The sequence below is a fragment of the Danio rerio genome, chromosome 12, assembly GCF_052040795.2.
Source record: "Danio rerio strain M-AB ecotype USA chromosome 12, GRCz13ab, whole genome shotgun sequence".
Taxonomy (NCBI): domain Eukaryota; kingdom Metazoa; phylum Chordata; class Actinopteri; order Cypriniformes; family Danionidae; genus Danio; species Danio rerio.
This window is the reverse complement of record NC_141032.1, coordinates 28012501-28033126: the sequence shown is the minus strand read 5'-3', so window position 1 is coordinate 28033126 and position 20626 is coordinate 28012501. Positions and strand designations below refer to the sequence as shown.

General features: G+C 33.9%; 1 protein-coding gene across 2 annotated transcripts in view; it reads right to left on the bottom strand.

Annotated features, from left to right (window-relative positions):
* Positions 1-20626, bottom strand: part of prkcea (protein kinase C, epsilon a) — a 130421-nt gene that overhangs the window by 37158 nt on the left and 72637 nt on the right. For both annotated transcript variants that reach the window (XM_087276389.1, XM_087276390.1), the window contains exons 9-11: positions 19486-19691; positions 18672-18845; positions 2231-2385 (exon numbers count right to left, since the gene is read on the bottom strand). In XM_087276389.1, the coding sequence (XP_087132515.1) occupies positions 2231-2385; positions 18672-18845; positions 19486-19691 (535 nt within the window). The remainder of the gene's footprint in view (positions 1-2230; positions 2386-18671; positions 18846-19485; positions 19692-20626) is intronic.

Here is a 20626-nt window from a genome sequence, read left to right as displayed (position 1 = left end):
ATATATATATATATATATATATATATATATATATATATATATATATATATATATATATATATATATATATATATATATATAAATATAAAGACAGGGTCATAAGTATATGACCTAAATCTCCTTATGACAGCTCTGTTATATGGTTTATAGAGCTTAATGGCGAGTTTTATATAGATATTTGACATTTTACATGGGTATTGTTCAGGATGAAACACTGAAAACTCTAAATCATGCCAAGTGTTCTAATAATTTCGGCCCGCTTTCAAATAATTTTTTTTTATTTTTAGGAAAGATTTAAAATATTTTATAAGAGTAAACATGTCAGGCTAAATAATTCAAATAAAACACATAAAAACACATTTAAAAAATCTTACATGCACTTTAGGAGCAGTACAGCATATAATTTTAGCGGTTTTAAAACCTTGACTTTTCCGAAACGCGGTGAACCTTGAAATCAGTTATCGTTCCATCCCTACTTCTGTCAATTAAAAAGGTTGAAATGGAACAAATTGCATAAAACATTTTCAGAAATGTTAAACAAATGAGGGCATTTCTTTTGTAGCTTTGTGGAGACCCTTAAAAAAAGATTAGCCCTTTGAGACTTTTCACAGTTGTTTCTTTATCTTATTGTTCTCATATAAAACTGCACAGAATGTACAGTGTATCTTCATCTGTCTCCAGAGAGCCTACAAAAAAAGAAAGATCTGCTCTGGCCTGAATGAGGACTTGACTTCATCGAGAGAGGTAAACTGATACTAAATGCTACGCTAACAATGGCGTGATCTTTTGCTAAGTCTCCCGGGTCAAATGGGATTAGCATCTACCTCAGACCTGGAACAAAAACAAGCATTTAAAGCCTCTGAGTGCCAGTCAGCATGATGCCCGGGTAAGACTGGCATCATTTTGTGGGAGCTGTAGCCACACTGAAGTCTCAGGGTGAAAACTAGTGTGCTTCTTTAAAGTGTGACAATTGTATTGACACCCTAAAATGTAACAAATGTTTTAATTTTGTCAATTTTGAAAACACTTGTACTAGTGATATTAATTTGCATATAAAAAAATAATTAATTTGCATATAAAACACATTGATTGTTAGGATGAAGTGTGCTTTCCCATTGCTTTTTTTTTTTAATGAAACCTTTTTTTAAATGAAAGTTCACAATACAGATAAAGCTATATGTTAATAATAATAATAATAATAATAATAATAATAATAATAATAATAATAATAATAATAATAATTTGTTTATTTGTTTTATGAAGGTGAGATGTATATTTATTATTGTTTGTGTAAATGAGCTTACATATCCTAGCTAAATATGCAGTCAGCTATTTGTATGCAAAAATAATATTAATATAAGTAATAATGATAATGTTTTTGTTGTCGTAAATATATATTTAAAAAACAATTACAGCGTTATTTATTAATATATAATGAATTATATTAATAATTATAATTAATTTTTCTTCGACTTAGTCCCCCTAGTATCAGGTGTCACCACAGAGGAATGAACCACCAAGAATGAACCAACAAGTATTCCAGTATATGTTTTACCTAGCAAATGCCCTTCCAGTCGCAACCCAGTAATGAGAAACACCCATATTCTCATTAAACGCACACACTCATACAGTACGGCCAATTGAGTTCATTCAATTCACCTATTGTGCATACCTTTGGACTGTTGGGGAAACCAGAGCAGCTGGAGGAAACCCATGTGAACGTGGGAGAACATAGAAATGCCAGCTAACTCAACCGAGGCTCAAACCTATGGCAATTTTTCTGTAAGGTGAGAGCGCTACCCACTGTGCCACCATAAGTTACATATCCTAGCTAAAAATGCAGTGAGCTGTTTGTATGTAAAAATAATATTAATAATAAAATAAAATAATAATATAAAATAATATCTTTATTGTAAATATATAAAAACATTGAATGTATAATTTATTGAGTTATTTATTAATATATAATGAATCTAAAATATAATAATATACCTATACTGATTATTGATTAAATATTGACTTTAAGGACAAATTGTTTCCAGCCCTTCCGGCCACAATCCAGTACTGGGAAACACCCATACACAATCATTTACACACACACCCATACAGTACGGCCAATCTAGTTTATTAAATTCACCTCTACGTCTTTGGACAAAAAAAATATTAAAATAAATTCTGCTATAATATAAGTCACACCTTTTGTAAGAGCAGAATGTGAGTGAAGTTTTACCTGTATATGACGCCGTGCTGATGCAGAAACATCAGTGCTGAAGTGACCTCAGCTGCATAAAAACGAGAGCGAGCTTCATCGAACTTCCGTGAGCGCTGGATCTGAAACATCAGGTCTCCTCCGTTCACATACTCCATAACAAAGAACAAGCGATCCTAGAGAGAATTAAAAAGACAACAAAAAAGACACTTAATTTTTATTGAACATGACTCAACATTCAGTAACAGACAGTGCTCAGAATATATATATACTGTAAGTATACCCCTCACAATTCTTTTAAACTTAGACTTTTTAATAGGAAGCTATACAATAATATATTTGTACATATTAGTCAGTACTGAAGCCAAATCTGGAGCTTATCTAACAAAATAACTTACGATATCAGTCCAAAAACTAGTACAGACAAATTTGTATGTTATAAAAAATATTGAATACAATTTTAGAAAAGAGAAAAAATCAAGAAGCAAAAAAATTGAAAAATTTAGTTGAAATTTTGTAGTTTTTAATTTATTTTGGCAAAATGTTGCTTGAATTTAATTATAGTTTTCAATTTCAAGTATGTTTGGTGAAAAAATATAATATTTTAATAAATATATCTGTTTAATAAATCTGTTTTGTTTAAATCCACCAAAATACATGGCCTATATTCACTGAGAAATGGATTTTTTAAATTTTGTGGACTCAACTATGCTGAGCATTGTATAGTTTCTCTTTCAACACTCTTCCTGATGAACAGTTCGGTGTTGCACATGGCAGTAGACAATCGTTTAAATGTGCTTATTTAATTACCAAACGACACAATAAACACGGGTAATAAAATATGTTTCAGGAAGTATTTATTGTAATGTAACTATAATAAGGAAATAATATAATAAGGAAAATCTGGGATGCAGATTCTGAGAAAAGGGCAAATTGATAAAAATATTTGGTGTACACATTTTATCGTACTCCATTGTTCTCTTTATCCACATCCTTTATGATCCAGAAGTCGAGATGCATTTTTATTGGGCCGTTACAATAAAACTAGCAATCAATTCATAGAAAAAAAAAAATTCCAGGAAAGCTGCAGTAAATAAACCCTGCAGAATTTAAAGTGTAATTACCATAGATTTGCTATTAATATAAAAACCACTTAATCCCCCTCCCCAAAATAATAAAAAAAGCTTATAAAAACATTTATCAGTAATAAAAAACTATCAAAAAAGTTTAATAATAGGTCAAATATGAGATAGAATTCAATTTACAAATGTAATTTGAAATGCACAGAAAGCATATTAATCACAAGTAAATGTGAATGTAAAAAAGGAGGCTGACAACATGTTACGTGATGTGACAACACAGTTGGGTTTCGTAGGTGCTAGTTTTTGTGGCGTTGCCAGCCTAAAAAGTTCAAGAAGTGCTCACATCTGGGCTTTTTTAGAAGAACACTGGCATTTTTAGCTGAACAAATCACTTCGGGACATGTGCCCTAACAATAATAATGTGCTATTCAATCATTAATAAATGGCTTTTTAACCTCTTTTAATGATCTTCTTTCTTGATATATGCAATATTTTATTTTTGTTTTGAATAATAATCAAATAATGCTAATAATTTAAAATAATGGTCTATCAGTAAATGTATTTATTAAAATTAACTAAGTATGAATAATCTTGCAAAGCATTTAAGAATCATAGTTCAACATAAACTACTGCATTATTAAAATTTAAACTTGCTTGTTAACATTAGTTAATGCACTGTGAATTAACATTAACTACCATTATTTAACTTCACATTAACTTAAGTTAACAAACATAAATAAATGCCATAATAAATGTAATACTTTGTTCACGTTAGTAAATACATGAACTAACATTAACTAATGGACCATTATTTTAAAGTGTTCCCCAAGAATTTAATGTAAATAAAAACTGTAAATGCCTGATAATAAAACTGCTGTGTCATCATCAAATATTTGGCAGTGGTCTGGTGCTGTCATTTACACTTTTGCATACTTCAGCAAGTTGGTGAGTTTATAAATTTGCATGTTTAAGTGTATCAATGGGTAAACATGAGATCTTTTGTTGTGACGCACAAGCCACGCAGAACCAGCAGAAAGCTGTTAGAGTTTGAGCAAACTCTTAGATTTAAAGCACTTTAGCATGAAAGAGCCTTGCTGTTTTGTGCCAACATAAACTTCATAAGCATTATGTAGGGAGATAATCACAAAAATAGCACACTAAATCAATCAGGACGTAGATATGTTAAATCACTGTAAACGTGAAGTGCTGGGTGATATTTAATTCAACCTACACAATGAAGTACTACCAGAAATGACACACTTCACATTCCTTGAATGACGCGTTTCTAAGCCGTGACTTCAGGCAAAGAAAGTTCTCTTATGTAAGTGTACAAAAACCTACTTGTGTGTATTTTGTTCTTCATTCAGAGTAGAGGAATTTAAACAGGATGCTTAAATAGTTTGTGTAAATGTGCCAAGAAATATGAAGGAGGCCCGCCCAAATCCAATATGAACAAACATTTCCTGGCTCTAATTAGAAATGAACAAATAGTCTCTTCCGTTTGGGTTGAACCACAAAACAGCGGCTCTGATTGGAAGATATGAAGGCAGAGTCAAAACTGATTTAGTTAAAACCAGCGCTACTTTTTTCAGTTTGAAACTGAACACAAGACAACCTCTTGAATTGTGTCATGAATGCAGAAAACGCTGTGTATCGTTACATCTCAAAATGACAATGTGTGTGTGTGTGTGTGTGTTATGCTGGGCAGTTCTCAGTCATGCTGCAACAGACGGGTGGCGTAAGGAAACGTCTGTTTAGTCTCATCCGTGCTTATATAACGTGTTATGAAAGGCATTTTCAATGGCTTATTTTCTAAAGACTGCAGGTGCAGGACGCTTCTGACAAACCGGTAGTGCAAACACAAAACAGCCATACAGTACACAAGCATGATAAGACCTGTAATCTGCATTATCGAAAGCCTATGGATGTAAATATACATGTCAACAACTCGCAGTACTTCCCGCAGTATTTAAGGGTTAGTTCACTCAAAAATGTAAATTCTTTCCCCCTTCATGTGTTTAAAAGAACACTAAAGAAGATATTTTAAATAAAATAGATGACAAATGGCCCCAGCAGCCAAAATTCTTGAAAGAAATGGAAAATGAATCCAAAAAAATGGATAAAGGTTTAAAGCCACACGAGGGAGAGTAAGGCCTTGTCCACACAAACACAGGAATCTTCAAAACCAATCTTTTTTCTATGCAGTTTTATTGTTTTCTACACATGAAAACTAAACTTTCAGAAAACTCCAGCCAGGGTAAAGATTTTCCTAAACTCTGGGTACAGTGTGGTCATGTGGACCATACAACCGGAGTATCTGCGCCATTACGACAGCGCGCATGCTGTTTTCTCTATTCTCAAGTCAAGTCAAGTTTTATTTGTCACATACATAGCAATACAAAGTATGACCAGCAGTGAAATGTAGGTCAGGTCTATTCTGGTTGAAAATAAGGCTGGGTTCACACCAAATGCAGAAGAAGCTAATTTAATTTAATTCAATTCAATTCCCCTATATAGCACTTTTACAATGTAGACACTGAACAGCAAATCCATTAATGCTCAGCTCTAAAAGTCCCAAAACAAGCAAGATAGTGGCGACAGTAGCAAGGAACAATGACTAAAGTGAAGGAAAAAATATCTCAAGAGAAGCAGGTTCAGTTGGGCACGACCATTTCTCCTCTGGGCAAACTTCTTGTGCAGAGCTTCAATCTGGACGCTGAGGGCTGGAGAACACTGGACGTCCATTATGAAGAAGCTGCAGGTGTGAGTGTAAATGAGGTAAATTCTGCACAATCCATGCAAACACATTGCTGTATTCCATGTAGTCTAAACCACGGGACAGTAATCAGCCTCTGTTCTCAAGTTTGCATCGACTTGTATGCAATTTACTCGCAAAACTGTTTGATGTGAACTCAGAATAAAAGTGTGATATCTGCTTTTTTTTGTGTTTTCATGTGAATGGGAAGTTTTCTGTAAACAATTTTTGTGTGTAGTTGTGGCCTTAATGATGAGGTCATTTTCATTTTTGGGTGAACTGTCCCTTTAAAGCCGTGCTGGATACTTCTAAGGGTGAAAATTTCTTTGTAGATAATGTAATTATTGTGCCATTTTATGAATGGAAATGAGGGATTAAAGGGATAATTAATGGAAAAAAGTAAATCCTTATTTATAAACTTGGGAAAAAGTTGACCTTGACCACAATAATATATTAGCATTCCAAAAAAATCTCATCAACCCATGCATACAAAAAATAGCACACAAGTGCAACATTCTGACAAACCAAACCAAAATGTAATATCTTTGTGTATGAGACTCTACTAGCGTCTCAGTTTGCTCTGAATCATCAAGAAAAGGCACACACATCCACCAATGTGATTAATCACAATTACCAGATTAATATGAAACACAATATCTACATTAAATGCATCTATACAAAAACTATGAGTCAAGGTCAGGAGTTTTGTAAATAAAACAAGAAATTTGAAATATACAAAATGTATCAAGTGACCTTTTTTTTAAATAATAATAAAGTTTGATCTGCCATTATTTACAATTTCAATAAGAATATGTTGTTAATTCTTTTTACTTTATTTATTTATTTATTTATTAGGTCTAAAAAGAGGGGCATGTGGCATAAAAAAATGTAAGTAATGACTAAGTGTCCATTTCGGGGTATATATATATATATATATATATATATATATATATATATATATATATATATATATATATATATATATATATATATATATATATATATATATATATATAATATATATATATAACAAAAACAAAAATTGTCATGGATACTTGGATACTGATAAGACAGAGAAGGGGAGGCAAACATCAACTTAATTTTTTTTCAAGTTTTTTTTTTTAGTAATGGTAATTACAAAATGTACAATAAAGTTTTCTCTATGGTAAATGTTATGTGATGTAACAGTGATGTTGTCTAATGTGTGTTTATACATTCAGGAGGCATGGCTTTTGATGGAGATTTGCAATGTAAGCTTTCAATGCTATCAGGCTAATATTAGCATATTCCAAGATTTCCTATTGCACTTGTAATATGCATCTCATAATGTTATTTTACATCAAACTTATAAATACAAAACATCTTCAAATAAATATTTTTAAAAAACTTAATAAACTGCTGGATGCATTCAGAAAAAATTAAGTGATAACAGTTTTCAATGACAAAAAATCTATTACAAAATTGAATCATGATCAGGGGGCTGGAAAGAAATCCAGACCTTCAAAACAAGGGTGCATCCTTTTACAGTAGGTCTATATGAAAATAATTTATAAGGACTTTGAATAAGAAGAACTCCCATTTAAAGAAATAAAGATGTTCTGAGACTGCAGTCTAACAAATGAAAACAGGAGAAAGTGGAGAACAGTTGAGACAAAATGCTGGAATGAGATACGTTTTTGTGCTCCGCAGAGATCTGAGCTCAAGTTTGGCCACACTACAACATTTTCAGAGTATTCGAAGCAAATTCAACTAATAATGAACTCTGGAACCAGTGTGAGAAACATAGCAATTTAGAGAGAAAGGAGGAAGAAAATTATTCTCAAATGACCTTTTCTTCCTTTGGAAAAATGTCAAGAGCTACAATACTAAAATATGTAGAAAGGCAGTGAACACACAACGTCCTAAAACTTCACATATAAGTTTAATTTTGCAAATATATAAATTTAATTAAAGAATAGCGATCTGAAATTATAAATATAGTTCAGATTATACTTGAATTGCATAGAAAAAGCTGGATCTTTTTTTTATTCTCTGCAGACTTTTGTAAAGTGACTGCTCATTTATAAGTGAATGTCATTTTTTGTTTTTAATGTCACAGTATTTTAATAATTAAAACGCTAAATAATAATAAAATAATCATAATGTACTAAAATTACATTGAAATCACTGGGATGTGAGAAATCTTCTGTTTTGTCTGGCAAAAACAAACCATACATTAAAGCTGATTATCATTTGGACTTAAAAAGAGCTGGTAAATACAACGGACGAGGCAGTGGCGTAGTAGGTAGTGCTGTCGCCTCACAGCAAGAAGGTCGCTGGTTCGAATCTCGGCTCAGTTGGCGTTTCTGTGTGGAGTTTGCATGTTCTCCCTGAATTGGGTAGGCTAAATTGTTTGTAGTGTACGAGTGTTTGTGTGAATGTGTGTGTGGATGTTTCCCAGAGATGGGTTGCGGCTGAAAGGGCATCCGCTGCGTAAAAACTTGCTGGATAAGTTGGCGGTTCATTCCGCTGTGGCGACCCCAGATTAATAAAGGAACTAAGCCGACAAGAAAATGAATGAATGGTGAATACAACAAAGTTATGTCTCTACTCTGATCAAAACATAAATTTCAAAAATAACCTTTTTGGTCAAATTTGACAATAAGCTTCCAATAGATAATGTTAGGGAATGCATGTATGAACTAAGAATGAACAATACTTGTACAGCATTGTCTAACCATAGCTCAACATTAACTAACGCATTACTACAATCCAAAAGTTAACACTTTTTTTTGAAGGGCACCTGTTCAGAACTTTACCATTTTGGTGTCTGAATACAGTGTAGCTGTTTTTGTAGCCTGTAGCTTTAAATGAAAATGAGCTGCTTCTCCCCACCCAGCGCTTACGTGCATGTCTGCTTCTCATCATGCATTAAGTCAGATAAACAGAATGACAGACTCAGATGAAGCTAAAATACAGCTCATTAGTCAAAAATACCAAGCAAGTTTATTTGATGTATTTGTGGTGGAGTTTATTCAAGCCTTTCTGAAATGATGAGTCTCACACAAATGCTGTTTGCAGTAAACACACGCACATATTATACCAAGACCATGTGGCCATAGTGATTATATCGGTTAAGAATTACAAAGCAGTTTTACTGTCCTTCCTTATTACAAACATGCTCTGTTTGAACAATGTTTTAAACTTATAAAACTTATAAAAATCACAGGGAGTTGGAACAAATATTTTAATCCTTGTTTATTTGCACAATAAATGTTCTGTGGACATGTGTATACATGTTATTATAGAAACGTGGAGTCTGTCAATCAATTCGGTAGGCGGTGGAAAACCGTTCCTACGTCACGTTGAAGTAGGCCTCAAAATCACTGGGATTCGGGTCCTATTTTAACATCAGGAAATCTTTAAAAAGAGACTTGTTGGGTTTATATCACTCCAATATGACAGTGGACACACTAAACATACAGACAGTTCCGTCCAAACAGACTATTTTTCGATAATCTACAGAACAAACCATCATTATACAATAACTTGCCTAATTACCCTAACATGCCATTGACCTATAACCTAGTTAAGTATTTAAATGTCACTGGGGGGCTAATAATTTAGAGGGGCTAATAATTCTGACAACTGTATTTGTAATTAATTAATATTACTCCAGAGATAAATGAATAGCTACGCGCTATTAATGTTGGTTAAAAGAATTTACAATCAACGGCTTTATTTTCAAACTAACTAACTAACATTAACAAATATGAATAAATACAGTAATAGACAAACATTGTTTGTTTATGTTAAAAAAATGTCAACATTATCTAATAAAAAATTATATAACCTTTCAATAAAGCCCAATGTCTTATTGTTATTGTGAGTATGCACCAATAAAAAGGACAGTTTGGAATGATGCTTTACTTTAATCTGTATGACCGAAAATGACTGAGGACATTATGTTGTTTCTGCTGTTTAAGTGAATTGCTGACACATTTGTTGAACCGACTAAATGTGACATCTAGATGAATAATTTTAATCTAGAAAGCTCTAAACGGCATCATTAGTGAATCACCTGTTGTTCTCCTCAGTCTCATTCGACAAATAATGCAGTACATTAGCTTTACCCTGCAGCCCACAATAAGGGCATTTTGACCCACATTCACATCCTAACTATTCTATTCAAATGCATATACCCCACACCTTTCTGCTGAAAAAAAAAAGATTATTGTTCCAGTAATTGTTTTATTTTTCCCAAGGGAGCACACAAACAGCAGGAATGCAAAGGCTGGTAGCAAAATAGCAAAGAAGGGCGTGTCTGTTAGTGAAGGGTCAATTATAGTGCTTTAAACTTTGAACATTTCCTCTGAACTTTGAACTCGTATGATATTCTTTGACCCTGAAGAAGGATATCGTCAGAATGGCCCGCAACCTCATCTAGCAAACCCCGTGGGCTCACTCTGCTCCTCGATAGCATCACCAGCTGCCCTTCTAGACCATATATCATAATTAATGTTGGTGTACATCAAGTCTGGATCCTCTCACCATTCCTGTTTTACTGTTTTCAGACACAATACCTGTCGATTTGAAGTTGTGTAATCCATGGTAACTTCTCTACGCAGATAACATCTTTCTTGATAGAAAAACACACCTTTAAGAGCTTTTAACAGCAAGATTTTATGGAATCTCTATAATTTTTGCAACTTTTTTAGAACTTCCGATTCAGGTATCTTTGGGAAAAATGACTAGGAATAATGAACAGCAGAAAACGGTCAAACTACGTGCTCTACAAACAAGTGTTTGCATGATTATACAAACAAAGAAGAATAATATAATAGGAAAATGCCAGTTTGCAACATCAAGCAGCAAAACAAGCTGTTTTTAACATCTAAAAATGAATGGAAGTGAAAGATTCAAATGGCTGCACCTGCTCGTATGCAAATAATAAGGTGAATACAAGACTGTTGTTCACATTACTGGCCTTTACAACATGAACATCTTGTTCTTTCAACATGAAACACGAACATGATAAGACTATGTATTGAACGAATATGTGAGCAAAACATCAATAGAGTTCAGTAAAATGCTGCTTGCTATGGCAAAAAAAAACAAGAGTTTTTCCAAGTCTTGCAAAACAGCAGTAATTGAAGATAGGTGGGATTTTGAAGACCTCCATCCACAAGCTTCCCTCAAAAAAGTTCAAATTTATAACACCTATATACTCTTATCCTAAGAAATCTTAACATTACCATAGAGTGTCAAACATAATGTCTAAATTTAACTTGCATAAGCGTTTACTTTTATATGAAGAATAAAGATTAAGAGCTTGAATCTGTAATGTTTTGTAAAGGTGGCAGCAGAGTGAAAAAGTTAATTTCTCATTTTACAAACTCCCTTTACTATTTCGATTTTAGAATAAATGGATTTTTAAAGTTAGCTTTGGGCTGTAGATGATAAGAATTGGTATATTTACTGTGTCAAATACATTTTTTTTTGGTTGAGTAGTGTGCACATACAGTATTCAAGTTGACTAACAAAACTTATTCCTAAAAGTGGGAAAGGCGTGAACTTTATTTATGAGAGTTTAATTAATGAGAGTCTAAATTTTGTTTAGACAAAAGTCCTGTCACTTAACAGAAGTAATGTACAGTATAGAATATAAAGTCAAAGAGCAGTGGGGAAAGAAATAACATTGTGTATGACTCCCATGAGCTTGGAGGACTGCATCCATACATCTCTGCCATGACTCAAATAACTTATTAATAAAGTCATCAGGAATGGCAATTAAAGCATTCTTGCAGGACTTCCAGAGTTCATCAAGATTCTTTGGATTCATCTTCAGTGCCTCCTCCTTCATACCTCAGGATGTTGATGTTGCCATTCACTCTGCAGATCTCTTGCACACCCCACATACTGAATGTAACCCCAATCCATAATTTTCCTACACTAAACTTGACTGATTTCTGTGAGAATCTAGGATACTTGCAGGTTCCAATTGGTCTTCTGCAGTATTTGTGATGATTGGCATGCAGTTCAACTCACGATTTCTACCTTCTGCTACTTTTCCAAATTATCAACTAGAAGTCAAGTTAGTTACTCTTACAACTGGGATTGACGACAAAACTTTTGTCAGGAAATTAAAAAAAAAAAACTGACGGACAGACGGACAGACAGACAGACAGATTATAGATAGATAGACAGACAGACAGACAGACAGACAGACAGACAGACAGACAGACAGACAGACAGACAGACAGACAGACAGACAGACAGACAGACAGACAGACAGACAGACAGACAGACAGACAGACAGACAGACAGATAGATAGATAGATAGATAGATAGATAGATAGATAGATAGATAGATAGATAGATAGATAGATAGATAGATAGATTTGCCTATGCCTAGTGACTGAATAAGAGGATTAAAAAAAGAAGGTAATTCCTCTCACTAATTGTTTGCAAATAGTTTGAGACAATCTGTCATTTTCAACCCAGAAGACAAATTTCAGACACTAAATCTGAGCTTACTTGGATCTAGATTGCTTCAGAGTAACGAATGAAAGCACATGAAGGCTTCTGGGTTGTAACAGTGCTAGAGATAGTGATAGTGATAATGACCTCATGCGTGTCTGTCCTAAGCTGAGAATGAAGAACACACTCACGTCACACTGTCCAGAACTACAACAAACCACAAGTCAGAACAGAAGATTTTTTTCACTCTCCGCTTATTTCATTCTTCTGACTGTTGGGAATTTGTGCAAAATGATTCATCAAAATGAAAGTAATATTAATAGAATATTCACTCATGTCATCACTCACAAACCATTTGTTCTGTTTTCTGCTATTTTTTTATATCCTTCCTGACTTCAGACAAAACCTTCCTTAATATTTTAGCACTGTATGTCAAAATGACTTTGTTTATTATAATTATAATATAATATAATATAATATAATATAATATAATAAAATATAATATAATATAAAATCAGTGATATGTTATAATTAAATGGCGTTACTAACAGTGACATTTTATTCAGTATCAAGTAAATTATTGCTTCCCCCGCTACATCGCCATTGCCATTACTGACAATAAAATGCACATTACTATAAATGAGAACACTGAAGCATTTTTAATGTGAGCTGTGTCTCTCTTAGCCATAGGACCTCTCTTTCTATAGGGCGTGTGTGTGTTTGTGGGTTGGGGCGGGACACAAACAACCAGTGATTATGATTAACTGAGTATGTGATGATTGGCTTATATAATAAGCATATAATATATAAAAATAATAATAAAGTATAATAATAAAATATAAAATAATAATACAAATAAATAGTATTAATAAAAATAACAACAGCACTAATTACATATAGGGCGAGGCGGTAATGCGGTAGGTAGCGCTGTTGCCTCACAGCAAGAAGGTTGCTGGCTCAAGCCTTGGCTGGGTCAGTTGGCATTTCTGTGTGGAGTTTGCATGTTCACGTGGGTTTCCTCTGGGTGCTCCGGTTTCCCTCAGTCCAAAGACGTGGTATAGGTGAAATGGGTAAGCTAAAATTGTCGTAATGTATGAGTGTTAATGAGTGTGTATGGGTGTTTCACAGTGATGGGTTGTAGCTGGAAGGTCATCTGCTGTGTAAAACATATGCTGGATAAGTTGGTGGTTCATTCCACGGTGGCGACCCTGGATTAATAAAGGCACTAAGCCGAAAAGAAAATGAATGAATGAATAATTGGATAATATAATATAATATAATATAATATAATATAATATAATATAAAATAATATAATATAATATAATATAATATAATATAATATAATATAATATAATATAATATAATAATATAATATAATATAATATAATATAATATAATATAATATGAAAATTAACACAAACTTTTACTTCTAGGTAAAAAATTATATTATCTAATGTTGCAAATAAGTTTAAAGTCCCAGGGAAATTCTCCAGCGTGATCTAACTCTCCACCCCCCCTTCCTTCTGTCTCTCTCTCTTTTTCCCAAGCAATCATTCAGACTTTTCCATTTTCCAAAATCCTCCTCACAGTCTTTTAACACGGCCCCTTTTCTTGTATTTTCTATCTGCAGAGGCATGTTTGCCCGCGGTCCCAACAGGCCTCATCAGAAGCAGTTGTGTAATGTTATTTACATTTCTGCAGCGTAATTACAGCGGATAAGAATATGGCTGCGATCCCAAAACTGATTAAAACCAGAAGCAGCAGTTCAAAAAGAGTACATGACTCCTCTTCCCCGCCCCAAATCACGTCTTCCTTTTCTTTCTGCCCCTTTCCTGTTCTACCATTGCCTGCAACCATCCATTTTTTGCATCTAACGCTTTGTTGCTTTCAGTCAGTGAGTGTCCTGTGTTCTCACATGAGGGCGAATGAGAGGGGAGAGTGAAAAAGAGAAATGAGGACACTAGATATCACTGTGAGCGTAACTGGGCCATGGGAGGGGAAGCTGAACAAGAGACGGAAAGAAGTGAAAGTGCAAAACAGAGAAGAACGGGGCAAAGAGGCAGAAGATGAGAGCGATAAAAGCCCCAGTCGAAAGGATGTCAGAGACTTTAATGAGCGCAGTTAGAATAGAACAAGTCTCACTTCAGATCCCCTTCCTTATTCGCAGATACAGTTTTGTACAAAAGTTTGTGGTGATTTCTTGAAATTACCAAACAAATTAACAATTTTGACTATTAGACTGGGGTATTTATTTATTCATTCATTTTCTTTTTGGCTTAGTCCCTTTATTAATCTGGGGTCGCCACAGCGGAATGAACCGCTAACTTATCCAGGATATGTTTTACGCAGCAGATGCCCTTCCAGCCACAACCCAACAGTGGGGAACACCCATACATTCTTGCATTTACACACATACACTACAGTTACAATTTAGCTTATTCAATTTACATATAATCTTTGGACTGTGGGAGAAATCGGAGCACCCGAAGAAGACTGGAGTATTGTTCAATACATTTTTTTTCACATATATTACCCTGGACCACAAAACCAATCCTAACTGTCAAGTTTGTGAACTTGAAAATTAAACATCATCTGAAAGTTGCTTAAACAAACTTGGTTTGTATGGTTAAAAAGTATGCTTTGCTAGGACAGGACTATATTTTGATGAGATACAACTATTTAAGAATGGCATGGTGGCTCAGTGGTTTGTGCTGTTGCCTTACAGCAGGAAGATCACTGGTTAGAGCCTTAGCCAGTTGGCATTTCTGTGTGGAGTTTGCATGTTCTCCACATGCTTGCGTGGGTTTCCTCAGGGAGCTCCAGTTTCCCCCACGGGTCAAATAAATGCTTAGTGTATGTGTGTGAATGAGTGTGTATGGGTGTTTCCCAATACTAAGTTGCAGCTGCATGGGTATCTGCTTAAAACATAAAACATACACTGGAATAGTTGGTGGTTCATTCTCTTGTTGTGATCCCTGAAATAGAGACTAAGGCAGGGGAAAATGAATAAATGACAGCTACTGTATTTGATAATCTGGAATCTAAAGGTTTTAAAAAAATCTAAATATCTTAATATGTTTAGCATAAAAATGTGCAAATCATAATCTTTTCTTGATGTTTTATTGATATTTGACATAAAGGGTCATTTTGACCTACTGTATGCAATATATTTTTAGCTATTGCCAAAAATGTACACTAAAATAAAAGACATCTGCAAAATTGCTGCAAACAATTTATGTGTTGATTTAAAAAAAATAATTTGTAATAATTCATTTGTTTGTTTAAATTCAGCCCAAATAAACAGTTTACAACCACTTAACTTAAAAAAAATAGTAAATGCAAGTAATCATCTTTGAATCATTTTTTTTTCAGTGTACCAGTGCAGCATAAGCCATGAGGGTCACATATTGTGCCACTATGATATTTTTAGACATATACCATTTTTCTTCATTAACTATAGAGCAGCTACTTGCATTTGGAAAGCCAATAAGTAAAAACATGTTTTCCAGTTCCAGTTGAAATGTTGCAGTTCAGCCTTTTAAAAATACTGCAATAATCTACTAACTTAGCATTGTGCAGTGTATTCCATTAATTGATTGTCAATTTGCACCTCAATCTAGCCCTGACATTTGTCTGTTGATTTCTTTATATACAGTTGAAGTCAGAATTATTAGCCCCCTGATTTATTAGCACCCCTGTTTATTTTTTCCCCAATTTCTGTTGAGCAGAGAGCAGATTTTTCAACACATTTCTAAACATAATAGTTTTAATAACTCATTTCTAATGACTGATTTTTTTAAAAATCTTTGCCATGATGACAGTAGGCGAGGCAGTGGCGCAGTAGGTAGTGCTGTCGCCTCACAGCAAGAAGGTGGATGGGTCGCAGGTTCGAACCACAGCTCAGTTGGTGTTACTGTGTGGAGTTTGCATGTTCTTCCTGCCTTCGCGTGGGTTTCCTCCGGGTGCTACGGTTTCACCCACAGTCCAAAGACATGTGGTACAGGTGAATTGGGTAGGCTAAATTGTCCGTAGTGAATGTAAGTGTGGATGTTTTCCAAAGATGGGTTGCGGCTGGAAGGGCATCCGCTGCGTAAAAAACTAGCTGGATAAGTTGGCGGTTCATTCCGCTGTGGCGACCCTGGATTAATAAAGGGACTAAGCCGACAAGAAAATGAATGAATGAATGAATGACAGTAAATAATATTTGACTAGATATTTTTCAAGACACTTCTATACAGCTTAAAGTGACATTAAAAGGCTTAACTATGTTAAATAGGTTAACTAGGCAGGTTAGGGTAATTAGGCTAGTTATCGTATAATGATTGTTTGTTCTGTAGACTATCGAAAACAAAAAGAGCTTAAAGAGGCTAATAATTTTGTCTTAAAAATGGCCTTTAAAAAATTAAAAACTGCTTTTATTCTAGCTGAAATAAAACAAATAAGACTTTCTTCAAAAAAAAAAATTATCAGACATACTGTGAAATTTTTAAACGTAAGAAAAAAGTAAATTGTTAAATACTTATTATTTTAAAAAAAGATTTATTACTTATTGAAGGTAGTTTCAAATAATATTTTTACATTAGTCATAATAATAATAATAATAATAATAATTTTAATAATAATAAAAACAATAATAAATATTGGAGTGATTTCAGAAAGATTATGTTACTCTGAAGACTGGCAATGAAGCTGAAAATTCATCTTGAAAAAAAAAATCACATGAAAATTTATTTAATTAAATTATAAACTAATTTTGAACAGTTATTTTATAATGCAATAACATTTAACAATATGTACTGTATTTGTGATTAAATGAATGCAGCCTTGGTGAGCAGGAGAAGCTTATTTTAAAACATTTAAAAATTCTACTGACGCCAAACTTTTGAAAAAAAATTCAACCTGTACTCCAAGCACTGACTAGCTTCTTCAATATAAATGAGTTGATCTCGAGCACTACCAAGCAGAACAAGAGATGGAAATAAGCAATGGCGTAAAACAGAGAACAACGGGGCCAAGTGTCAGAAGATAAAAGAGTGAAAAAAGAAAAGGATGTCAGAGACTTTAATAAGTCTCACTTCAGATCACCTTCCCTATCTGAAGATACAGTTTTGTGCAAAAGTTAAATAAATAAATAAAAATATTAGCAGTTTAAAGTAAACATACTTGGCATTTCCAGTTATTGTTTTATTAAAGTTGCAAGCTTTATGATAATTATCCATTTTAAAAAGTTTTTAACATCATTTGACACCTCGCTCTCTCTCTCTCTCTGTCTTTATACAGCTTCAAACAACTCAATTGACTGTCACCTAAAAACCACATTGTGATGCATGAATAAACATGCGTGATCTGTCTTAAAGAAGCTACACTGCCACCTCCTGGACAACAACGGTTTTTAATCAGTGAACTCCTGATCATCAATAATGTGCAGCTCTGCCACCTGCTGGACTGTAAAAAACGATTTATCACATGACGTCACTATTAGTTTAAAAATACTAATTCACTTTTAACTTATTTGCCCTCAGGCTACTTAAGATTTTCATTTCCCCCCCTTCAGCAGGACATTAAAGAAGATGTTTTGCTAAAACTATGGTCAAAAACTTATACAGAAAAAACCTAATTCAAGAGACAAGAATGAAAACTGAATGAAAATGCAGTCCTTTTTTACTCACACTTGTCATGTTCCATACCTGTATTAGTGTTTTGTCCCGTTGAACACAAAATAAGATATTATGTAGGAAAAAATCACATACTATAGAAGTCAATGGTTACAGGTGTCCAACATTCTTTAAAATATCTTCTTTTGTGTTCAACAGAACACACACACACACACACACACACACACACACACACACACACACACACACACACACACACACACACACACACAAAAACTCTACTAGGAAACAAGTAGAGATTTGGTAAATTATTACAGATTTTTGCTTTTATGGTAAACTACCCATTTAATACCCATGGCTCCAGATTCACACTTATCAAGTCAAATAACTCAAACTATTTTAAATATGCTCAGCTTTGTCTCAAAAGCCTTCAGAGTGAGAAACTTGGCAGCATATTTTCATTTTGGTTGAACTGTCCTTTTAATCTGATTAGAAGAATGTTAACACTTTTAGTATGGAGTTTGGTTACGTTTCAGTGATTTTGTTTTACCTTTGTCTGGAAGCAGCAGAAAAGTTGGGTTAGATAGGGATGCTTTCTAGCCAGGGCCAGAATGCGTTTCTCAGTCAAAGTGCAGTCAACATCATCGTCTTGAAGGATGACATCTTTCTTCAAAACTTTCACAGCGTAAACTTCATCTGTGCCTTTCAACTCAGCCAGCATCACCTACAATATCAAGAAGCACTCGAAGGTAAAGATGTCATTCAAAAGGTGTAAAACTACTTTTATTCAACTGGAATTCATTACATTTATTAAAAGTGACAGTAAATATGTAATATTCTACATACAATTTCAGATTAATTTCAGTTCTATTCTTTAGAACTTTGTATTCATTAAAAAAAAAGTCAATTCAATAAAAATATTAAGCAGCACAACCATCATGATTTCATGATGAAGAATTTCTGGAGTAATAATGCTGAAAATGTAACTTTACTATCATTTAAAAGGGAAAATGCCTTAAACTCTAATAAGATACCAAGTGTAAATTCAAAATGTGGCGTATCAGTTAAGGGTTAATTAATACAATCATGTAGCACAGCTTACTAAAGTTAATGGTAGTCAGTTTAATCGTAATTGCATCATTATTTATTTATCAAATAGCATGTCGCACAGCTGAATATTCAGCTTTACCATCATTCAAATTGGAAAAAAATGCCTTAAACTGTAATAACATTTATTTAATCAAATAAACTAACTGAGCACATAATTTATTTTAAAAAATATATTATTATTTTTTTCTGACCCCGAACTGAACTAAAACCAACAGTACAAATGCTGATTAATAAAAATCAGTAAAGACACTGACCTTCCCGAAGCTGCCTTTGCCCAACACTTTGATGAATGAGAAGTCAGTGAGGCTCATCCTCTTAGTCTGGACGGTTTTTAGGTCTCCATTCTCCCGGCCCTCAATTTCTGTGCTCTGAACACCACTGCACGAGGAAGAGGAGGAAGACTTGTGCTCCTGACCGAAAGAAAGGGCCTTACGGATACTCTCCAGTTCTGCAAGCTCTGCTACAAGGAGACAAACATGGGAAAACATTTAACATTCTGTCAACATTTACTCACACTCCAAACCTGCATTAGCTTATTGAATACGCATTTATATTAGTTTATCACTATGTAACTTACAGTGGTGTAGTAGAAAATTACACATACTTAAATTACTCCAATTAGTTTTTCTCAGCAATTGTAATTTACCGAGTAGTTTCAAAATGTGGACGTTTACTTTCCCTTAGGTACATTTTCAGTGCTGTATCTGTACTTATACTCCATTATTTTCCTTTAACCTTCAGTCAATACTTTATTTTTATTGTCTTTGGGGATTACATGAGTAGAAACATCAGTCCTGCAATTCCTGTCCAATCAAATCGCACAAAGAAAGTAAATCGCCTCATACTGAACTACCTCAAGACATGGGTGCTTCATAAATGCAGCAAACCGTTTGAAAGTATAAAAGGTGCAGTATGTAAGTGTTTGACTCTTCTTAAGCATAAAAATATCATAATATGTTTGCAGATATTTAAGAAACATGCTAAGTGAATATTCTTGTTTATCTAAAAGGCAATGCTAAAGTCAGATATTCTGCTTTGAAAATGTGAGTTATGGAACGGCTGTCTTTGTTTTGCTTCTTCACCCACTGCCACTTTAGCCAATTATATTTCAGCACCCTGGGTTGCCTTGGTGGAAAAGAGCATATTTCATTAATTCATTCATTCAGAAAGGCTCTTAAAGCTTGTATCCGTGACCGAAATGCGACCTCTAGTGGAAAGTAGCAGACTCTGATATGAGATGCCGATGTTCCACATGAGGTTATTATTAAGCAAATAAAATAAATATTATGAACGTAAACATCAGGTGAGGAGGTTACATTGTGACCGCTTGACCTAACAACATGCTATATGATGAGATTTGCAGTAGAGGTCTGCGTTCCTGCAGCTATACCTCGG